Source organism: Salvelinus sp. IW2-2015, linkage group LG1 (genome assembly GCF_002910315.2).
Source record: "Salvelinus sp. IW2-2015 linkage group LG1, ASM291031v2, whole genome shotgun sequence".
NCBI classification, from domain to species: Eukaryota; Metazoa; Chordata; class Actinopteri; order Salmoniformes; family Salmonidae; genus Salvelinus; species Salvelinus sp. IW2-2015.
In genome coordinates, this window is record NC_036838.1 from 22,344,538 (window position 1) to 22,369,377 (window position 24,840).

At 41.7% G+C, this 24,840-nt stretch overlaps 1 protein-coding gene across 5 annotated transcripts in view; it reads left to right on the forward strand.

Moving 5' to 3' along the window:
- The window catches only part of LOC111962568 (receptor-type tyrosine-protein phosphatase alpha-like), a 59,422-nt gene that overhangs the window by 3,585 nt on the left and 30,997 nt on the right, over positions 1-24,840 (forward strand). For 3 of the 5 annotated variants that reach the window (XM_023985731.2, XM_023985746.2, XM_023985764.2), the window contains exons 2-5: positions 20,251-20,297; positions 20,956-21,046; positions 23,596-24,003; positions 24,142-24,162. In XM_023985731.2, the coding sequence (XP_023841499.1) occupies positions 20,277-20,297; positions 20,956-21,046; positions 23,596-24,003; positions 24,142-24,162 (541 nt within the window). In that variant the 5' untranslated portion in view covers positions 20,251-20,276. The remainder of the gene's footprint in view (positions 1-20,250; positions 20,298-20,955; positions 21,047-23,595; positions 24,004-24,141; positions 24,163-24,840) is intronic. The other 2 variants (XM_023985738.2, XM_023985756.2) reach the window with 2 other exon arrangements.

A 24,840-nucleotide genomic window follows, 5' to 3' on the forward strand; every position in this document is an offset into this window, starting at 1 on the left:
CATAGAAGTAATTTAGCTCGTCTGGTAGGCTCCTGTCAATGTGCAGCTTGCAGCTGTGCTTCCCTTTGGAGTCTAATAATTTGCAAACTCATCCGACGTGCGTCGGAGCCGGTGTAGTACGATTCAATCTTAGTCCTGTATTGACGCTTTGTCTGTTTAATGGTTCGTCGGCGGGCATAGTGGGATTTCTTATAAGCTTCCAGGTTAGAGTCCCGCTCCTTGAAAGCGGCAGCTCTAGCCTTTAGCTCAGTGCGGATGTTGTTTGTAATCCATGGCTACTGGTTGGGGTATGTACTTGAGGTCGACCGATTAATCGGCATGGCCGATTTCAAGTTTTCATAATCGGTAATCTGCATTTTTGGATGCCGATTATAGCCGATTACATTGCATTCCACGAGGAAACTGCGTGGCAGGGTGACAACCTGTTACGCGAGTGCAGCAAGGAGCCAAGGGTAGTTTCTAGCTAGCATTAAACTTATCTTATAAAAAAACAATCAATCTTCACACAATCACTAGTTAACTACACATAGTTGATGATATTACTAGGTTAACTAGCTTGTCCTGTTGCTGTGCCTGTTCATTTATCATCGAATCACAGCCTGCTTCGCCAAACCTGTGATTTATCAAAGGCGCATTCGAAGAAAGCACAATCGGTGCACGAATGTGACTAACGATAAACATCTTTTGCCTTTCTTAAAATCAATACACAGAAGTATATTTTTTTTAAACCTGCATATTTAGTTAAGAAATTCATGTTAGCAGCCAATATTAACTAGGGGAATTGTGTGACTTCTCTTGCGTTCATTGCACGCAGAGTCCGGGTATATGCAACAGTTTGGGCCACCTGGCTCGTTGCGGACTAATTTGCCAGAATTTTACATAATTATGACATAACATTGAAGGTTGTGCAATGTAACAGCAATATTTAGACTTAGGGTTGCCACCCGTTAGATAAAATACGTAACGGTTCCGTATTTCACTGAAAGAATAAACGTTTTGTTTTCGAAATTATAGTTTCCGGATTTGGCCATATTAATGACCTAAGGATCGTATGTGTGTTATTATATTATAATTAAGTCTATGATTTGATATTTGATAGAGCAGTCTGACTGAACGGTGGTAGGCAGCAGCAGGCTCGTAAGCATTCACTCAAACTTTTCTGTGTTTGCCAAGCGTCTTAGGCAATGCTTGATCACAGTGCTGTTTGACTTCAAGCCTATCAGCTCCTGAGATTAGGCTGGCAATACTAAAGTGCCTATTAGAACATCCAATAGTCAAAGGTATATGAAATACAAATGGTATAGAGAGAAATAGTCGACCGTCTTAATCCATATAATAACTGCAACCTAATATTTCTTTACTGGGAATATTGAGTCACCAGCTTACATATGTTCTGAGCAAGGAACCTAAATGTTTTACATGGCACATATTGCACTTTTACTTTCTCTCTCCAACACTGTTTTTGCATTAAACCAAATTGAGCATGTTCATTTTTGAAACTAAATAGATTTTATGTATTTATAAGTTAAAGTGTTCATTGATCATTCAGTATTGTCGTAATTGTCATTATTTCAAGTATATATACATACTGTACATACAGTTGAAGTTGGCAGTTTACATACACCTTAAACTAGTTTAAATGTATTTGGCATCACAATTCCTGACATTTAATCCAAGTAAAAATTCCCTGTCTAAGGTCAGTTTGGATCACCACTTTATTTTAAGAATGTGAAATGTCAGAATAATAGTAGAGAGAATGATTTATTTCAGTTTTTTATCACATTCCCAGTGGGTCAGAAGTTTACATACCCTCAATTAGTATTTGGTAGCATTGCCTTCAAATTGTTCAACTTGGGTCAAACATTCAGGTAGCCTACCACAAGCTTCCCACAATAAGTTGGGTGAATTTTGGCCCATTCCTCCAGACAGAGCTGGTGTAACTGAGCCAGGTTTGTAGGCATCCTTGCTCGCTCACGCGCGTTTTCAGTTCTGCCCACAAATTTTCAATGGGATTGAGGTCAGGGCTTTGTGATGGCAACTCCAATACCTTGACTTTGTTGTCCTTAAGCCATTTTGCCACAACTTTGTGGCAAAAAGTATGATCTTTGTCCCATGTGCAGTTGCAAACCGTAGTCTGCTTTTTATGGTGGTTTTGGAGCAGTAGCTTCTTTCTTGCTGAGCGGCCTTTCAGGTATGTCGATATAGGACTGGTTTTTACTGTGGATAGATAGGTCCTTTGCTGTTGATCTTGGATTGATTTGCACTTTTCACACCAAAGTACGTTGATCTCTAGGAGACAGAACACGTCTCTTTCCTGAGCAGTATGACGGCTGCGTGGTCCCATGGTGCTTATACTGCGTACTATTGTTTGTACATATGAACGTGGTACCTTCAGGCATTTGGAAATTACTCCCAAGGATGAACCAGACAATTTTTTTCTGAGGTCTTGGCTGATTTCTTTTGATTTTCCCTATGATGTCACACAAAGAGCACTGAGTTTGAAGGTAGACCTTGAAATACATCCACAGGTACACCTCCAATTGACTCAAATATGTCAATTAGCCTATCAGAAGCTTCTAAAGCATGACATAATTTTGGAATTTCCAAGCTGTTTATAGGCACAGTCAACTTAGTTATGTAAACTTCTGACCCACTGGAATTGTGATACAGTGAATTATAAGTGAAATCATCTGTAAACAATTGTTGAAAAATTACTTGTGCACAAAGTAGATGTCTAACCGACTTACAAAAATATAGTTTGTAAACAAGAAGTTTGTGGAGTGGTTGAAAAACGTGTTTTAATGACTCCAACCTAAGTGTATGTAAACTTCCGACTTCAACTGTATGTGTGTGTATATATATATATATATATATATAATAAAAATAAATACATTTGGCCGATTATCGGTATCAGCTTATTTTGGTCCTCCAATAATCGGTATCGGCGTTGAAAAATCATAATCGGATCGCACCTCTAGTATGTACGTACAGTCACTGTGGGATGACGTCATCGATGCACTTATTGATGAAGCCAGTGACTGATGTGATGTACTCCTCAATGCCATCGGAAAGAATCTCGGAATGTATTCCAGTCTGTGCTAGCGAAACAGTCCTGTAGCTTAGCATCTGCGTCATCTGACCACTTCTTTATTGACAGTCACTTGTGCTTCCTGCTTTAATTTTTGTTTGTAAACAGGAATCAATAGGATATCTGTTTCTGTAGTTAGAAACAGATAAGATTAGCGTTCCTGAAATGTTATTTTGTTGAAATATAATTTGATCTYAGAAATTAAGCTAATTGATTGCTTTCATGGACGACTGGCTTGAATTGTGATGACCACACAATTTATTTTCATCGGTTTTCTACCCAAACTTGCAAAGGAAATTTAGTGATCCATTTAATAAAAACAGGATATCAGCTAAATMGATAAAAGGGTGTGGCACAGTGCAGCCCTGAACCTTTTGATGGTTGAAGAATTGTGAAATTGCCTGCTGTAAAAAATAAATAAATATTATTCAGCATGCTTTAGGACCATGCAGACGCATCGGAAGGGGCGGACAGGCTGTWTAACTTTGCACCCAGCGGTTTCTAAAGCCAGTGTGGCATGTTGAGTTTGTTTATTTCCTATGAATTTGGCTCTAGCGTGTGAATTGTTTGGGCTATTAGCTATTTTGACCCCACAAATGAAAGCTAAGATTCCCCTCTACAACGTTCACAAGTCTCGCATGACTCATTAGAAAGGACTTTTACAAAACTGCACAGAATTACTGGGGGAAATTAATTGTACCGAGCTGTCTGTTCAAACTACTAGCACACTGCTCGGACACCCATGCATACCCCACAAGACATGCCCCAGAGGTCTCTTCACAATCCCCAAGTCCAGAACAGACTATGGGAGGCGCACAGTACTACATAGAGCCATGACTACGTGGAAATCTATACGTGGAATTTGGCTATTCCACATCCGGTAACTAAATGCAAGCAGTAGAATCAAAAAAAATAATTTACTGGTAAAAATACACCTTATGGAACAGCGGGGACTGTGAAGAGGCACACACATATATTGTTGTATGGTGGTATTGTACATTTTGTATTGTAGATATGTAGTGGTGTAATAATGTTATATGATGTACTGTTTTATCTTTTGTTTTGTATGTAATGTAAGTGCTTTAATGTGTTTGGACCCCAGGAAGTGTAGCTGCTGCCGTGGCAAAATGCTAATGCAATTGTGATCTTCTTCCTATGAATTTGGCTCCAGCCTTGGAACGGTTTGGGCTATTAACAATTATGACTCCATTCCTGAAAGCTAAGACTCTCAGAAACATATCTTCTGTTCTCAGAAAGATTAAATAAACAATGATTGCCTGATATTCTTCCTTTTGCTTTCTGGAATTTTCCATTACCGGTATGGTGCYTTTCAATAACTTGAAAGCATACTTAATTCAGGCATTTGCTGATTTGACATATCTTTGTCTTGTTTATAAAGCCAGATTCCAAAGCATCATCAAATCTATTTACAGATTTGTTTCAGATACACCCAGGGTCCTATTCTAAAACAAATGTTTTAATAGGGCYGTAAATATAGTACAGAAAATGATTGTGTTTAGTGGAATGCACTGTACTTTGGCGTTAAAGTCTGCCACATCTCTCCTTTGAAAGATAAAGTAACTTAGTCATTCGATTYTGATATCATTTTCAGAGAGAGAGTGACTCTAAGCAGTTTGGCTCATTGGACAAGTCAGTTGTTGAGTGGTATGGAGGTTTTTGGCAATACACTGTAGATGTGTGTTCCAGCGTAGAGAGACCCACAGCTACTGTAATTGGYACTGGCAGTGTCTGCTGTGGCAGGTGGTATGGTGCAAGTTCCCAGAATGTCTTGTATTGTATTGACTTTTGAATAGAATTGACATGAGTTGATTTTACTTTCTTCGYCATTCTTAGTAGATTTAATCTCACTCGATGTTCATCTCAAAGTGCACTAGATTGATACATTTAGCTTTTGAAATTTTAAATAGTTTTTTCCCCCCAATGTCCTGAAATCCTAGCAACGCCTCTGGATAACACTAGCATAAGCCTAGCTATTGATGTAAATAACATCAGATGCTAGGGTAAATATTTAGGCCCTATCTAACAACTGAGGGSTGTTGGACATGAACTCTTTACCATTCTAGAGGGTGTAGGACAGTTTCTATTGCCCCAGAGTCTAGACACGGTAGTAGCAGGTCATTGAAAAAGTGCACCTTGAGTGGCAGTTTGACCTTGTAAACACTAGTGGAGCTATTTTCAAAACACATTAGCCTATTTAGGCCCATTTTTGACTGCGATCACTTGCACTGTCAACCTGCACTCGTTGCAGAATTTAGACCTATTAAAATGTTTTGAATTAGGCTAAATTCCACTGAGTGTCAAGAGTAATGGTCTCATTTCGACGCTAATACGGAACCCAAARCGGCTGCGCGCGTGTGCCATCATGCATACATTTATTTTGTCTTCCGACACCAAATGCGATCACGACACGCAGGTTAAAATATCAAAACAAACTCTGAAGCAATGACATTAATTTGGGGACAGGTCGAAAAGAATTAAACATGTATGGCAATTAGCTAGTTAGCTTGCACTTGCTAGCTAATTTGTCCTATTTAGCTAGCTTGCTGTTGCTAGCTAATTTGTCCTGGGATATAAACATTGAGTTGTTATTTTACCCGAAATGCACAAGGTCCTCTACTCCTACAATTAATCCACACACAAAACGGCCAACCGAATCGTTTCTAGTCATCTCTCCTCCTTCCAGGCTTTTTCATCTTTGAACTTATATGGTGATCGCATCTACACTTTCATAGAATTACCACGACAACCGGCAAAACAGTTCGTCTTTCAATCACCCACGTGGGTATAACCAATGAGGAGATGGCATGTGGGTACTTGCTTATATAAACCAATGAGGAGATGGGAGAGGCAGGACTTTCAGTGCGATCTGCGTCAGAAATAGAAAGGAGTTATATTTTAGCCCTTGGCATCGCAGACGCTCGTTGGTGCGCGCAATAATTGAATAACATGGATTTCTACATATATTTTGCGACGCGTCTGATCAGCATGTAACACTTCTCTTTTCTGTGTCTTTTCAATGGGGACCCAAAACACTGACACTAATTCACCTATGGATTAACAAGTCGCACAAGAACTGTCTGGAGAGGGTTTTATTWTGTTATGTAGGCCCTACAATGTTCTCAACCTATTAGCTGATTTATGGTGGGCCTCCCATCTCACCTAGCTCAGTTAGGCTTGTCCTCAAATGGTATCAGTGGAAAAGTTATTTGGTGTCAATTTTTCCTGCCCTACATAAGATAACAAATCTAGAGGGAACACTGATGTCAGAGGGTGTAGAGAAGCTCTGGGTCTTTGATGTCCCTGGGATGGGTCTCTTATCTTGCAAAGGCTGAGGGAGTGTGATTATGGTCTCTGTAGAGGTTGGTCAGTGTGGCAAAGTCACATAGGCCTGGAGGTTACGGGTGGGGCTAGTCCTTTGAAAATAGAGGGTACGCTTGATTTGGCTAACCCGGTGCACTGGGAAGGGGGGTGAAATGTTTAGAGGGAAAACTCTGCTTTCCTGGTGCGTTTCTCAAACTGATGTGCACGTACATTTAATGCCTGCCTGCTTGCCTGGTATTAGATAAATGGATAGATTAATATTATTTTTCATATACAGTGCATTCGGAAAGTATTCAGACCCCTTAAATTTTTCCACATTTTGTTAGATTACAGCCTTATTCTAATATGGATTAAATTGCTTTTTTCCCCCCTCAATCTACACACACTACCCCATAGTGACAAAGAAAAAAGTTGTGTGTGCAAATGTATAAAAATGAAATCAAATTTTATTAGTCACATGTGCCGAATACAACAGGTGTAGTAGACCTTACAGTGAAATGCTTACTTACGAGCCCCTAACAAACAATGCAGTTAAAAAATATACGGATAAGAATAAAAAATATACGGATAAGAATAAGAAATAAAAGTAACAAGTCATTAAAGAGCAGCAGTAAAATAACAATAGCGAGGCTAAATCTAATTTATTTATATAGCCCTTCTTACATCAGCTGATATCTCAAAGTGCTGTACAGAAACCCAGCCTAAAACTCCAAACAGCAAGCAATGGGGTACAGGGGGGGGGTACCTGTAGTGTTACCTTAGTGTTCTTGGGAACAGGCACTATCAGTGAAGTGAAGACACTTGCCAGTTGGTCAGCGCATGCTCGCAGTACACGTCCTGGTAATCCGTCTGGCCCTGCGTCCTTGTGAATGTTGACCTGTTTAAAGGTCTTGCTCACGTCGGCTGCAGAGAGCGTGATCACAGTCTTCCGGAACAGCTGGTGCTCTCATGCATGTTTCAGTTTTATTTGCCTCAAAACGAGCATAGAAGTAGTTTAGCTCATCTGGTAGGCTCGTGTCATGGGCAGCTCTCGTCTGTGCTTCCTTGTCGTCTGTAATAGTTTGCAAGCACTCCACATCCGACGAGCGTCAGAGCCGGTGTAGTATGATTCGATCTTAGTCCTGTATTGACGCTTTGCTGTTTGATGGTTTGTCGGAGGGCATAGTGGGGATTTCTTATAAGCTTCCGGGTTAGTCCGTTCCTTGAAAGCGGCAGGCTCTACCCTTTAGCTCAGGCGGATGTTGCCTGTATCCATGGTTCTGGTTGGGGTATGTACTAGAGGTCGACCGATTAAATCGGCATGGCCAATTTCAAGTTTTCATAACAATCGGAAATCGGTTATTTTGGAGCTGATTTTTTTTTTTTTTTTTTTTACACCTTTATTAACTAGGCAAGTCAGTTAAGAAACACATTCTTATTTTCAATGACGGCCTAGGAACGGTGGTTAACTGCCTTGTCAGGGCAGAATGACAGATTTTTACCTTGTCAGTTCAGGGATTCAATTTGCAACCTTACGGTTAACTAGTCCAATGCTCTAACCACCTGCCTCACGAGGAGCCCCGCTGTTGCGCGAATGCAGTAAGAAGCCAAGGTAGTTGCTAGCTAGCATTAACTTTCTTAAAAAATCAATCAATCATAATCACTAGTTATAACTACACATGGTTGAGGATATTACTAGTTCATCTAGCGTGTCCTGCGTTGCATATAATCGATGCAGTGGCATTCGTCGAAAAAGGACTGTCGTTGCTTCCAACGTTACCTAACCATAAACATCAAATGCTTTCTTAAAATCAATACACAGAAGTATAATTTTTAAAAACCTGCATAATTTAGCTAAAAGAAATCATGTTAGCAGGCAATATTAACCAGGTGAAATTGTGTCACTTCTCTTGCGTTCATTGCACGCAGAGTCAGGGTATATGCAACAGTCATTGCGAACTAATTTGCAGAATTTTATGTAATTATGACAAACATTGAAGGTTGTGCAATGTAACAGGAATATTAGACCTGATGGATGCCACCCATTAGATAAAATACAGAAACGGTTCAGAATTTCACTGAAAGAATAAACTTTTGTTTTCGAGATGATAGTTTCTGGATTCGACCATATTAATGACCTAAGGCTCGTATTTCTGTGTGTTATTGTTATAATTAAGTCTGATTTGATAGAGCAGTTGAGCGATGGTGGGCACCAGCAGGCTCGTAAGCATTCATTCAAACAGCACTTTTGTGCGTTTGCCAGCAGCTCTGCTGTTGACTCAAGGCCTATCAACTCCCGAGATTAGGCTGGTGTAACCGATGTGAAATGGCTAGCTAGTTAGCGGGGTGCGCGCTAATAGCGTTTCAAACGTCACTCGCTCTGAGACTTGGAGTAGTTGTTCCCCTTGCTCTGCATGGGTAACGCTGCTTCGAGGGTGGCTGTTGTCGATGTGTTCCTGGTTCGAGCCCAGGTAGCGGCGAGMAGAGGGATGGAAGCTATACTGTTACACTGGCAATACTAAAGTGCTTAATAAGAACATCCAATAGTCAATGGTATATGAAATACAAATCGTATAGAGATAGTCCTATAATTCCTATAACTACAACCTAAAACTTCTTACCTGGGAATATTGAAGACTCATGTTAAAAGGAACCATCAGCTTTCATATGTTCTCATGTTCTGAGCAAGGAACTTAAACGTTAGCTTTCTTACATGGCACATATTGCACTTTTACTTTCTTCAACACTTTGTTTTTGCATTATTTAAACCAAATTGAACATGTTTCATTATTTATTTGAGGCTAAATTGATTTTATTGATGTATTATATTAAGTTAAAATAAGTGTTCATTCCGTATTGTTGTAATTGTCATTATTACAAATAAATAAATAAAAAATTGGCTGATTTTTTAATCGTTATCTGCTTTTTTTTGGCCCTCCAATAAATCGGTATCGGAGTTGAAAAATCATAATCGGTCGACCTCTAGTATGTACGTACGGTCACTGTGGGGATGACGTCATCGATGCACTTATTGATYAAGCCAATGACTGATGTGGTGTACTCCTCAATGCCATTGGAGGAATCCTGGAACATGTTTTGGTACCCTTCCCCAGATCTGTGCCTCGACACTTTCCTGTCTCGTAGCTCTATGGACAATTCCTTTGACCTCATGGCTTGGTGTTTCCTCTGACATGCACTGTCAACTGTGGAACCTTATATAGATAGGTGTGTGCCTTTCCATATCATGTCCAATCAATTTAATTTACCACAGCTGGACTCCAATCAAGTTGTAGAAACATCTCAAGGATGATCAATGGAAATACGATGCACCTGAGCTCAATTTCGACTCATGGCAAAGGGACTGAATACGAAATGTGATCAGTTTATTTTTCATAATTGGTCAAATGTTCTAAACTGTTTTCGCTTTGCCATTATGGGCTATTATGTGTAGATTGAGGGAAAAACATTTATTTAATCKATTTTAGAATAAGGCTCTAACGTAACTGTGGATAAAGTGAAGGTGTCTGAATACTTTCCGAATGCACTGTACTCACAGTACAGAATCGTCCACTACTGTGTTGTAGCACCCACCTGGGTGATGCTTCGGCGACTGTAAAAGCGSCAGTAAGACCACCACCCCTTGGCAATAATCCGAACAGTCCACATAGGGGGCAAGCTTCTGCATCCCATCACACTGCAGTCCACTTCCCAATCGGGGAAGCTGGCCAAAAAGCCAGTGGTGTTTTGGTTATTCAAATTATATCCCCGAGCCGACTAGGTAAAATCTTTGAGCAAGGCACTTAACCCTAATTGCTCCTGTAAGTCACTTTGGATAAGAGCGTCTGCAAAATTACTAAAATGTAAATATGAAAGTAGGCTAATGCTAGCAAAATTGTATGAAGGACTGCAAGCAGCAATGAGACTGCCCATTGCACGTWACAACTCAATGGCCACAGTTTCCAATCCTAGCTAACTCAGCACATGAGTTTCCATTTAGGCAATAAGGGATTCAACCCATTAGAAATGCACAAGTTCACTATGTTGACCCTTTGTTATAGTTTTGTATGCAGGCCAATGCATGGAAGCCCGTCGTCCCTACATTTGCTGATGGAGTGAGAGTAAGTGTGGGTTTGTGGCCTTCAGCCTGCCTCTTTGGCCCACACTACGCTCCCGGGTCACAGTGGCTTTGGGGGAAGGCCGCTGCTTAGCGCCGCCACATCCTCTTCTCTGTGTGATGTGGGTAGACTGTAGAGGCCCCTGGCGTGCTCTGTGAGAAACCCCACAACAAAGCAGAAGCAGCCTACATGCACAGCCTGACTGAGTCACCACATTTGCGCTTGGTCCTTTGAGCCGGACACACTCTAGCTCCCACAAGCTTTGGCTGACAGCACATTTTGCCTTGGCGCAAATCCTGGATCTTTCACTCCGTTTCACCAATTTCCTGGCTCATATGAAGGAGGTGAGCGAACACTGTCACAGAGCATACTAGGAGCAGTACTAGCCCTATAAAAAGGGAAGTCCAGAGTATTGTGGGTGATGTGTGGCGTTGAGGATGTATAATCTGTGGTCTGTGTTGGGGGCGAGGGAGAGTCTTGGGCATGGCCTACTTGAGCCGCCATGAAGAGGGTCATTCAGAGTATTCCTGCCTCAGCGGATCCCCCTCAGGACACAGGCAGAGTATTAATATGCCATGAATGAGGGCAGACAGACTGCCATTATCTCTCCTCGCGATGACTCGTGAAGCAGTGCACCCGCGAGTGAGTGAGCGGGGGGGGGGGGGGGGAGTTTGCGCTGCTCCAGTACATGCTTGCCATGCTGTCGTCAGTTCCATCAAGGCCGTTGGGCTGCTTATCAGCGGGCGCTGCCGGCGTCCTGACAATCTAAGCTACCCGCCTTGGATGAACTAGAGAGCTGGTTCATGAGCTGGTTCGCTTGAGATGTAGGAGTGACTCAGTCAAATGTACTGGCCGTTATCAGATGCGCTGAGTTTCCATATCTGTATCAGCTGTAGAGAATTTTACTTTAGAYAATTAGGTGAATCCGCTGAGTCTAGTGCAGCTGCTCAGGTTGATGTTATAAGGTGAGGAGAGGATTGTCAATCAGTGTGTAGGCCTGCTTATTACACGCGTTGCCTAAACCCAAAGCAGATGTGAACAAGTGGGAGGATCTAGCGTAGATCTAAAATGCACTGTGCTTTAGCTGTTTTCATGTCATTATGATATTTAGAGACCATATGGACAAGAAATACGAAACGAATGGTAAAATGGCCCTTGAAGTAAATCTCTCACAATTGTGTGAATGAAATACCAGGAGGTGAAACGCCGTCCTGTGACCACGCAGTCATTTCACACTGATTAGGCTGACACTTGGTCACAGGCGGATAGGGAACAATGTATTTATTCTGTAGTCATGCTGTGGGCACCACTTACATGCAAAAAACACAGGTCTACATCCATATCCACGGTTGTTAAAACTGCAATWGCAGGGAAGACTTTGAAGTAACAGGCTGTTTCTTTCTTTGTGTCATGGTCAATTGTTTGTCAAATGACTGCTTTTAAAAATCGGTCTGTCCTTTTGAGATTCCCACGTCGGCTTCTTTAGCCTCTGTCAAGCATGTCCAGGGAACTTCCGTCATCGTTGTGATAAGTTAGGCTCACGCTCTGTAATGGATCCGTTCATTGGTTAATGTTAACACCTGCAAAGTAGGTATGGGGGCCTACTCTAATCCTGCTGTGCCACAAAGTGTCTTTGTTTTCCTCCCAATCGTCTCTTCGTTGGCATCTTTAATTGGATGGAGCTGGACAGAATGGCCTCTGTATTAGCCTAGGCAAGGTCCATGTGAAAGAAAATGAGCAGAGACACTCGATAAGTGATTCCTRACGAAACCGACATAAAATAGAACATGATTTTGCGGATTTTGGCATCGAACAGAACATAGAACAGTCCTTCGGAGGAAGACATATTTGGCATGTTGTATCTAAAAGCATAATTGATAAATAATATCGAAGTTGGTTTATGACATTTTGCGTTTAGCCTGGCCTCCTTTAAGACTCCGTAGTCATTCGTCTGTAGGTGCTACGCTGCAAACATTGGTGTCATATGACGCTTTACGACTTCCTGTAATATGAGTAGTATTTAGATTTCAATCATTTTCTTCTAGATTTCTTCTCTGCGCCGTGTACATGTGCATGCTTTTCTGAAGGAAGAGCAGCGTCACAACTTTGTTCATTTGAACAATTTCTCTCGTTCACTTAAACTTGTAAATGCCACACTTACTGAAAATGACATTCGGTAGCTTCTAGCTATGCCTGTGTAACTTTATGAGCTGGATTTTCCTCTTTGCATTTAGCTAGTGTCTGATTTTTTTTTTGCTATTAGCATTCTGGTAAGAGACCCGATGGTCTTTTCTTGCGGTGTTAGCGCCCCCTTGTGTGCTGTGCTGGTAATACCATCAATCCCAGGATAAGTGGACGGTGTGACGATATGGAAATCTGGATACCGCCCAAGCCTAAAAGGAGGGCTGTGATTGGTCACATGGCCTAGTATGCCATGTAAATGGGCCATTAAAAACTAGCAGAGATCCCACTCAGGCCGCCCCAAAAGTTAGATATTGTAGCTTTAACCCCTGGGAGCGTATTGTTTGAGGCAACAGTCAACCACAGTGACCAACATGCATGATGCTTTTCGCAATATCGAACATGACTGGTGTGTGGACGGCTTTATTATAGCCCTTGACTATTAATGAAGCGGCATGAAAGTTAGGCTGATTAATAGAACATATCCTCCATTGTAGTCACTTCTGAATCTACACTCACTCTCCATTTAGGTGGGGTGGCATCAAAACAGTAGTCAGTCTCGCAGTAGAAGAACAACCGAGCGCCACCTAGAAATAGACCACTTGACGAGACATCTCATCTCAGGAGGTTGCTGTGATGAAAATGCAGCAAGATATCGAAACACCGGAAGTGAAGAATGGGGCACTTTTGGAAAAGTTTTGCAAATACTGGCCCAAGCAAATGTATTAATGTTAATAAAACATTATTAATGTTAATAAAACGTTTTTAGTTCCACAGGAGCTTGCTAGAACGTTAGACGTGGTCAATGTAGCCTTAATCAAATTGGATGTGTTTGTGTGGAACTAGGCCTAGATAGCGGAAGATTGCAATCCCGAAATGAAGCAGTGAGAGGAAGCCGCTGTGGACCAATTTGTTCTCTGCACTAGCGGAATATCTTGGTCGGGCATGGCTGTCAACAAAGCTTTCGTAACAGGAAACTGTTAAGCGCAAGAGGAGAACGTTGTACCTTTTTGCAGTACAGTATCATGGCATAGGCTACTAGGCATATAAGATGTTTGTGTTGTCAAACTTGTATTTTTAGAACGCTAGACTGTCTATCATCAGCTTAGTGATGAGGCTGAATATGCTCATATGGATGTGCGTGATTCCGAGCCCCTCCCATTCTACTGCTACTACAACCAGAGATTGTTGAGAAAGCTTTCTCTACCGTCTCTGCTACAAATGGAGATCCATCACGCCAAAGGGTGGCTGTTCTCTAACTTGACTATAAAAGATGGCACTTTGTTGTGTTGAGTGGGCATAGCCTAGGTATGAAGTAGAAACACTTGACTAGTGCCTCTTGAATTAATAATGTCCTCTCTCCACTTAAGTCACTGGGACATCCCTCTCACAGCACACACTACTCTGTGGATGAACACACACACACACACACTCTGAAAGGGTTTGGGGACTGCTTTTGGTGGGCAAAATGCATTTAGCCAGGTCCCCATAGACTGATGCACTCAGACCTATAGATCAGACTGGTAGGCACTACACTCATAAACTGCATCCATGTGGCTACTAGCTCCAGTTAGTGTCGGACAGCTTCACCTCACCGACATGAACACGCCACCTTATCACAGCAGGGTGACAGCAGTGAGTCATGTTTGTCCAAAAAGGTTGTTTAGGCTCCCAATGATGCAAGCCGATTCATAAGCACAAAGGCTGATTCATACCAGACCGATGATGCGACCAGGCTACATTTAGCCTAATTTAGAGAGGAAGCTTCTACTTCAATCAGGCTAATGTGATTTTTAAAGTCACTAATGTCAATGGGGAATGGTTGTGTCATAGCTGAGTCATTGGTTATGAGGATGGTTGCTCAATGGGTCAGGTGAGGGGAGGCTGGGGCATTGTACAGGAATGGTTCAAGGGTCAGAGGCTGATTTTGGACGAGTGAGTTTGCGGTACTAGCAGCCAGACTGCAGGGGAAGGAAGCAATGTGCTGGGCTCACGTCGTTTTAAGACTTTCCTGCAGTCTGAGTCAGCTGGATCGACAGCCTAGCCTACTAGGGAGGGAGAGATGCAGAGAAAGGGGTAAAACGGTTGTCATAGACTTTGCGCCTTTCCATACTTCGTTTCTGCACGTTATTGGGCACATCTTTTAAGTGTTTTATTTAGGAGGAAGGAGGGAAAGTTGATACATTTCATTTTAGTATGACATGCATAAGCTACAGTTAAGTACATARGTCAGTTCAACGTCTAGGTTTGATTTACGTTTGGTTGTTGTCAACTAATGTAAAAAAAAWWWWWWWWAAAAAAACACGATTTGGATTTAGGTTAAGTTGGACAAAAAAATATGAAATGCCCCTATGTTGATGACTTGAAGCAAATCCAATAAATGTTCCACATTGATTCAATGTCATCGCATAGATTTTTGGGGGTTGAAATCACGTGGAAACAATGTTGATTCAGACAGTTTTTGCCCAGTGGGTTGAGTTTGTAGGCCTAGGCGATCTGTTGGTTTTCCTTTTTGTTCTGTCCTGGATTCAGCTCAGAGCAGTCTTCAGCGATTAGTTTGCTTTCAAGTCAAGTGAAACAAACACTCGCGATGCACTAGGCCACCCTTTGAATTTAGGAACYCCTCTTCTAAATTTAGCACAGGGACGAATCCTGATTKACTGTCCTCGTTTAGAGGTGGGAAACGGCACGAGTGAAATCCACCCTGTGTGCAGCAGTAGCAGAGTTGGCTGAGGTCTGAGGGGAAACTGCAGCACTGGTTGAGGTTTCTGGGGAGGTGGTTGGCACGGTAGGGAGAGCTGTAATTGTGGACGTTTTGTCTGCTGTGGGTGCGTAAATGTGGGTGGGTAAGACCGYGGAAGGGGAGCGGAAGCGGGCAAAGAGCAAAAGTATTGGAAGGGTAGGTACAGTGCTAGGCTAAATAATATGCAGCATGAGTGTGCAAGCTCAAATACCAAGTGTGGTTTTCACAATCCATTTAAAAACGATTCTGTGCGCAAAGGGACATTTCCATCTAGAAGGATCCATAAGCACCAACATGTACAATGCATAGGAGCAATGTCACATTGGGTGTCAAATGAATATATATATACATTTTTCAACCATTTTCCAACCCAAAAATGTGGAATAAGCAAAGGCTTTGATTTATGGTCAAACTGATGGAAAAGGGTTCTTAGACATCTACCAGAAAAAGTCTTAAAATGTATTAGAAATATATGAAAACACAATGCAGAAGACCCCTGCCAACTAATATCAACACTTATATTTAGTTTTAGAGAAATTCTTTGCCTTCTGTAAATTTAAGAAACATTGCCTTGTAATTCTGTTACCAAAAACCCACAACTTTAAGATATTTTCTAATTTCGCTCCCTCGTAAGGCAGGATAATGAAAGTTCACAGAAGTAACAAGGTAGACCTACCAATTCGTTAGTGAATTTACTGATGTCAAGTTTGTTTATGAATACTTAAGTGTTTAAAACTCGTAATTCTGTTACCAAATCGGTAGTGGAATTACTGCAACTGAATTGGCTACAATAGGAAATCATAGTTGTCACAAACCACAGTTGAGTCACCTGCTGCTGTCCTCCCTTCCACTGGCATACTGTTATGTTCAGCTCAACTGTTTTCTTTCTGTTGTCTGGTGGTCAAAGCAAGTCTGTGAAAAACATTCAGGACAACCTCTCTCTCTCTCTCTCCTTAATGTCACCTCAACCTGGTTCTTAGTGACACCTCTACCCTCTTTCCGTTTACTGTAGCGAGCATCCTCGCCCACTAAGCACTGACCAACATCAGACGTCCTTGGACGGTGAAATTTGTTCAGTCTGCCCTGGCCGGACCAAATCTGAACCAATCATAGACGTCTGTTTCACAAGTTTGGACAGTAGTCCCACTGTACTGTACTCTACTGAGCTCTACTATACTGTGATGTCCAAACTTGTGAAACATAAACGTCTATCATTGGTTCAGATTTGGTCTGGTCCGGACCAACCATATGTTGTTGTTGTTTAGGGGCGGAGCTCATTAGAGTAATATTCAAAATAAGGATATTGCATATTTCTACCTTTTGTAGCTATTCAGGATACATCACCATGAAGAGCATGAAATTCATATCCATAATTATGCATTTCTGTATAGTACAGATCAGGGACCCGTGATGTAACTCCGTTACCGTAATTCTGTAAAACTCGAGGTGTCAGTCATAGCGGACACCCCATATTTCTGGAAAATGTGGTCGCATAAAAAGCTGAGGGAGATTTTACCYTAATTCTGTTGCCCAACTTTGCATCAGCACAGTTCTTCCAGCAAATTTGTTTTTGTGAAATTCTCTGTGTAAATTAGTAGACCTTGTGCGTAGAATTGTATGGTTTGTTCAACTTTGAAATCAATAGATTTGGTTTGGCATACATTTTAACGTGAAAAATCTGAGTCTCGGTGTAATTCCATTAACGTGGAATTGCCCCTAACAAAACAGAAAACATACTACTCGTTGATAGACCCATTTTAACCACTTGCTTTCTTTAAACAGTAAGGATGGATCACAGTTTTCCCCCTAGATACAAATAGCACAGTAGCTTTTTTTCCCACCCAATTCTGACGCTCTGGCAGTAAATCCCTGATAACCATACTTTGTGCGCGTCTGAATTCACCCGTGTGTGTGTGCGCGTGGAGCTAGAACGCAGTAAAGAGAGCCAGACGGGCTGGATTATTCCTGTATCAAGACCACGAGATTCACAGCTCAGTCAGTGAGGCCGCACCCAGTGGACTGGTGGGATTACACCATTGTCAGCCCACCCAGCCTGCGCCTTAGGCCCTTTCCTACACACACACACTCGCCCTTATTTCAACTGACTCCCTTTCATTGTATTTTGAGGTGAGCTCCACTGCAGTCAATGCAGAAATGCAACACATTTGATTTGAAAGTATTGCGCAATACAGGCAATTTTGCTAAATCCGTGTCCAAATCCAAAATCTGAACCAAGTTGTCTCAATCCAGTCTCTGCGTTCCTTCTCAGTCTCTTACTTCTTGATTTATCCCCAGAGCTCGAGTAACTAGGCTATCTGCAGTCTTGCGTAATAGCCCAAGTTGAAATGCATATATGCCTACATAATGTTTTTTTGTTTCGTTTTTTTCTTCGCTGTGTCCCAGAATGATGTGGTCATTTATTATTCATGTTATGGAGCACCACCTGGATACAAGACACATCTAGAAAAGAGGAGAGAGGGAGRGACTGGGATTTAGCAGACACAGAATGGTGGGGTTCTATGCGGGGCTGTTGGTTGCAGCATGGTACTGGCAACATCGGGGTTGTGGGTAAGATTCCCGCATGGGTCACAGTAGTGTGTTAGGCTAACATTTGATAAAGGCTGCTGATAAATGAGCAAACCAAAGAATTGTGGGTTTATGCAGACATGGTTTCATAACCTAACTCGGGATATGTAACGCTTTCAGAATTTTAATTTTAGGATTTTAATTTGAGGTAAGGGTCAGATTTGGATAAATCACCACCTGGCAAGTTTGGGATTAGTCGAGCCTTCCAACATTGTTTTAGAGAATTTGGCATTATGTCCAGCCGGCCTCATAAACGCAGATCACATGTAACCACTTCAGCCCAGGACCTCCACATCAGMCTTCTTCACCTGTAGGATCGTCTGAGAGTGGGAGCGGGGGSCGGGGTGCTGAGGAGTATTTCTGTCTGTAATAAAGCCCTGTCTGGGCCTGGCTCCCCAGTGGGTGAGCATATGCCCACCCATGGCTGCACCCCTGCCCAGTTTTGTGAAATCCATAGATTAGAGCCTAATACATTTATTTCAATTGACTGATTTACAATGGCTTGCTAAAAATATCACCCCCCCCCCCCCCCCCGTTTTTCCTATTTTGTTGCCTTACAACATGGTTTGATTTACACAACATGCCTACCACTTATTTTTGTGAAACAAACAAGACAAAAAAACTGAACATTTTAGCATGCATAACTATTCACCCCCCAAAAGTCAATACTTTGTAGAGCCACCTTGTACAGCAATTACAGCTGCAAGTCTCTTGGGGTATGTCTCTATAAGCTTGGCACATCTAGCCACTGGGATTTTTGCCCATTATTCAGGCAAAACTGCTCTAGCTCCTTCAAGTGGATGGGTTCTGCTGGTGTACAGCAATCTTTAAGTCATACCAACAGATTCTCAATTGGATTGAGGTCTGGGCTTTGACTAGGCCATTCCAAGACATTGAAATGTTTCCCCTTAAACCACTCGAGTGTTGCTTTAGCAGTATGCTTAGGGTCATTGTCCTGCTAGAAGGTGAACCTTTATCCCAATCTCAAATCTCTGGAAGACTGAAACAGGTTTCCCTCAAATTTCCCTGTATTTAGCATTCCTTCAATTCTGACCAGTTGCCCAGTCCCTGCTGATGGAAAAACATCCCCAACAGCATGATGCTGCCACCACCATGCTTCACTGTGGGGATGATGTTCTCAGGGTGATGTGAGGTGTTGGGTTTGCGCCAGACATAGCATTTTCCTTGATGGCCAAAAAGCTCAATTTTAATCTCATCTGACCAGTTCCTTCTTCCATATGTTTGGGGAGTCTCCCACATTCCTATTGGCGAACACCAAACATGTTTGCTTATTTTTTTCTTTGCTTTCTTTTTTTCTGGCCACTCTTCTGTAAAGCCCAGCTCTGTGGAGTTTACAGCTTAAAGTGGTCCTATGGACAGATGCTCCAATCTCCGCTGTGGAGCTTTGCAGTTCCTTCAYGMTTTTTTTTMGTCTCTTTGTTGCCTCTGATTAATGCCCTCCTTGCCTGGTCTGTGAGTTTTGGTGGGCGGCCCTCTCTTGGCAMGTTTGTTGTGGTGCCATATTCTTTCTATTTTTTAATAATGGATTTAATGCTGCTCTGTGGGATGTTAAAAGTTACGAATATTTTTTTATAACCCAACCCTGGTCTGTACTTCTCCACAACTTTGTTCCTGACCTGTTTGGAGAGCTCCTTGGTCTTCATTGTGCTGCTTGATTGGTGGTCCCCCTTGTTTAGTGGTGTTGCAGACTCTGGGGCCTTTCAGAACAMGTGTATATATTACTGAGATCATGTGACAGATCATGTGACACTTAGATTGCACACAGGTGGACTTTATTGAACTAATTATMWGACTTCTGAWGGTAATTGGTTGCACCAGATCTTATTTAGGGGCTTCATAGCAAAGGGGGTGAATACATAAGCACCCACCACTTTTCCAAGTAATTTTTTTCTCTTCYCCAATTTGGACTATTTTGTGTGTCTGTCCATTACATGAAATCCAAATAAAAATCTGTTTAAATTACAGGTTGTAATGCAACAAAATAGGAAAAAATGCCAAGGGGGATGAATACTTTTGCAAGGCACTGTATATGAACTATATTTTCATTCAGTATAGWAGGAATGTTCTCAACAGGCAAACCAGCAAGATCCAAGTTAAATGAATAATACAAAACTAGTTAAACTAACTAGTGAAACATTTCTAAGCACKTCTTTGAGATTCTAACAGTGTCTTCCTCCTTTTCTGTTTGCATCCAGGACCACACTGTGCGAATGAGTGATTGATGCCAAATTCGCTCCTTAAGGTAAGAGATCAACTCCTTGTTCCACTCATCATTATAGGGTAAATCCATATGATTTCAATCACGTTCTGACTGGATCCCATTTTTGGTTTGAACAAAACTTTGTTAAACTATTTTATAATTTCTTGCGTTTTTGAAAAAAAAATCATCCAGAAATTATAATAGTTTGACATCCCTGTGTGTAAGATTTAAAATTATATAAATCTCAACCGTTTATCTTTTCCAGTGAAAGACATGGCTGTCTCATGGTATGTTGGYGTATGCAAAATTGGTCAAGTTTGAGCACCTCTTTCTCCTGAATGTTTTGGCATTCATTCCAAAAAGTCACTTTCTGACCACTTCTTCCGTMGGCAAACATGTATGGAAAGTTTGGTTTAAATCAAAAAGCGGTGCGGTCAAYCTGATTGAATTCAAAAGGATTTACCCTATAATCAATGCATTTAAGACACTTATATTTTCTTGTAAAAAATCTTAATCCCCCCAAAAATGTAAGTGCCCAAATTTTGTTGGATTATTCTCTAAATGTGATCATGAAGGATTTAGGATTAGGCCTCCAGTTACAAGTACCACACATATYAATTTATAATCCGATCATGACCAGTTGCACTGTGAAAGGGTAATTTTTGGGTTGTCAGTAAGGCGTGTGTCCCCGTTCTCCCAGGGCAGTATGGGTGTGTGTCCCCTGCTCCTGCTGCTCAGTGTGGCCCTCGGGGTCTCTGTCTCAGCCCAGGGACCATCTCTCACCCCCACAGGTAAGGAGGACCCACATGACATCATCACTTGAACAGTCGGKTCCTACCGCTGACACCATTTGACYTATTGAACGTTCTTGTATTGTAAAATACTTGTTTGTATCACTGCAACTCCAATGAAGTCGCAGTTGAGGCATTAAATGACTCAACACAAACATCACGGGTTCTCAAAGTTCGGTCATGGAGGTACGGCAGGGGGTCTCCAGCCAGATCTCTTAATATAACAAAATGGTAATATATATATTTTTATATATACAGTTGAAGTCGGAAGTTTACATACACTTAGGTTGGAGTCATTAACTTGTTTTTCAACCACTACGCACATTTCTTGTTAACAAACTATAATTTTGGCAAGTCGGTTAGGACATCTACTTTGTGCATGACACAAGTAATTGTTCAAACAATTGTTTACAGACAGATTATTTCACTTAGAATTCACTGCATCACAATTCCAGTGGGTCAGAAGTTTACATACACTAAGTTGACTGTGCCTTTAAACWGCTTGGAAAATTCCAGAAAATGATGTCATGGTTTAGAAGCTTCTGGTAGGCTAATTGACATCATTTGAGTCAATTGGAGGTGTACCTGTGGATGCATTTCAAGGCCTACCTTCAAACTCAGTGCCTCTTTGCTTGACCTTATGGGAAAATCAAAAGAAATCAGTCAAGACCTCAGAAAAAGAATTATAGACGTCGACAAGTCTGGTTCATCCTTGGGCGCAATTTCCAAACGCCTGAAGGTACCACGTTCATCTGTACAAACAATCGTACGCAATTATAAACACCATGAGACCACGCAGCTGTCATACCGCTCAGGAAGGAGAGGCGTTCTGTCTCCTAGAGATGTACATACATTGGTGCGAAAAGTGCAAATCAATCGCCGAACAACAGCAAATGATCTTGTGAAGATGTTGGAGGAAACGGGTACAAAAGTATCTATATCCACAGTAAAATGAGTCCTATATTGACATAACCTGAAAAGCCACTCAGCAAGGAAGAAGCCACTGCTCCAAAACCGCCATAAAAAAGCCAGACTACGGTTTGCAACTGCACATGGGAACAAAGATCTTACTTTTTTGAGGAATATCCTCTTGTCTGATGAAACAAAAATAGAACTGTTTGGCCATAATGACCATCGTTATGTTAGGAGGAAAAAGAGGGAGGCTTGCAAGCCGAAGAACATCATCCCAACCGTGAAGCACGGGGGTGGCAGCATCATGTTGTGGGGGTGCTTTGCTGCAGGAGGGACTGGTGCACTTCACAAAATAGATGGCATCGCGAGGAAGGATAATTATTGGATATATTGAAGAAACAGCTCAAGACATAAGTCAGGAAGTTAAAGCTTGGTCGCAAAGGACAATGACCCCAATATACTTCCAAAGTTGTGGCAAAATGGCTTAAGGTCAACAAAGTCAAGGTATTAGAGTGGTCATCACAAAGCCCTGACCTCAATCCTATTGAAAATTTGTGGGCAGAACTGAAAAAGCGTGTGCGAGCAAGGAGGCCTACAAACCTGACTCAGTTACACCAGCTATGTCAGAGGAATGGGCCAAAATTCACCCAACTTGTTGTTGGGGGAGTGAACCCAAAACATTTGACCCAAGTTAAAACAATTTGAAGGCAATGCTACCAAATCTAATTGAGTGTATGTAAACTTCTGATCCACTGGGAATGTGATTAAATAAATGAAATCTGAAAATAAATCATTCTCTCTACTATTGTTCTGACATTTCACATTCTTAAAATAAAGTGGTGATCCCAACTAATTTTTACTAGGTTTTAAATGTCAGGAGTTGTGAAACTGAGTTTAAATGTATTTGGGTAAGGTGTATGTAAACTTTTGACTTCAACTGTAAATATTACTAACAGATRCAATTCAGAGGGTGTAATATAATACAATGTAAAATTATTCATCTACAATTTATGTTCTTGACCCTGGGCAACATGGGAATGTTGGTATCCACAGTACTCCACCAATTATAATTTTTTCAACTCAATACTTATTTTATTTCCCCAAAATATTTTATTTATTTTTTAAATAAAATGCATCGTAATTTACTTTAAAACTGCAAAGTTCTGTAGATTTGGCTTTAAAGCTGCAACAACAAAAAATCTCTGCCCATGACAAAATGTGTAGATTGGCTTTAAAGCTGCAACAACAAAAAATCTCTGCCCCATGACAAAATGTGTAGATTTGGCTTTAAAGCTGCCAACAAACAAAAAATCTCTGCCCCATGACAAAATGTGTAGATTTGGCTTTAAAGCTGCAACAACAAAAAATCTCTGCCCCATGACAAAATGTGTAGAGTTGCAGAAAATTTGCTTGAAAACAGCAACATTTTCTCAGCGGCAGGCCTTTAAAATGTTCCTTCCCAGTGCCCGAGACTTMGTCTGTCCGTCCGTCCATGCACTGCTGAAGTCATAATTAAACTTCTTGTATGTTATTCTCATCTCACTGAAGTTGTGTTCTGATTATGAAATGGTCCCCGATGAATTAGCTATCACAAGTTTGAGAACCCGTGTCCTAGATAAACTGTATCTCTCTCATAGAAGGTCCAGTCTCCACTGCCAAACCCACGGATTCTCCAGCCACCACCCTCCACAATGTTCCAGTGGCAACAACCACCGCCCCTCCAACAACCGCAACCCCCACGGCTGCCGTAACGACCCTGACAACAACCAGCACCGCAGAGGGGAACATATTGACTGCAGGCCCCAGTGTCACCCAGGCGCCCATCCCCCCTCCACCACCCCCTGGCCCAACCATAGCCCCCCAAGTCCCCACGGGTGCAACCACCGCCCCGCAACCACCCCCTGCTCCGACCACAGTCAGTCGGGGAGGGGAGAATGGGACCACACCCTCTGCTCCGGACAGTCACACAGATCCCTCGCTGGAGACCGCCACAGAACCTACGGTGGAAGCCACGTCGCCCGACACGACTAGTGACACTACTACAGGTGTGTGTGTGTGTATCTGTGTTTTTGTGTGTGTGCTTGTGAGAGTGAAAGGCGAGCAGGTCTGTGTGTGGGGTGTAGGATTTTTTTTTTTAATAAAAAAAAAAAAGTTGGATAGTAATGATACTCTTTTACCCTCAGGTGGTGGAGATGATGACACAGGTAAGAGTGTGTGTGTATATTGTCTCAAGTTACAACGTGGTCATACAGAAAGGTAATACAGCTAACATGAGCACAACATAATGTGTATTCATACCCCTTGACTTATTCCACTTTTTGTTGTTACAGCCTGAATTCAAAATGTATTAAATAAAACATCTCGCCCATCTACACACAATACCGCATAATGACAAATTGAAAACATGATTTTAGGAATGTTAGCAAATTTATGAAAAATGAAATACAGAAATATCAAATTTACATAAGTGTTCACACCCCTGAATCAATGTTAGAATCACCTTTGGCAGCGATTACAGCTGTGAGTCTTTCTGGGTAAGTCTCTAAGAACTTTGGATTGTACAATATTTGCCAAWTTWTTATTATTWTTTTWATTCTTCAAGCTCTGTCAAGTTGGTTGTTGATCATTGTTAGACAGCCATTTAAGTCAACTGTAACTAGGCCACTCGGCAACATTCAATGTTGTCTTTGTAAGCAACGCCAGTGTATATTTGACATTGTGTTTTAAGTTATTGTCCTGTTTCAAGGCGATTTTGTCTCCCAGAGTCTGTTGGAAAGCAGACTGAACCAGGATTTGGCTTGTGCTTAGCTCTATTAGGTTTATTTTTATCCTATTAAAAACTCTAGTCCWTGCCGATGACAAGCATATCCATAACATGATGC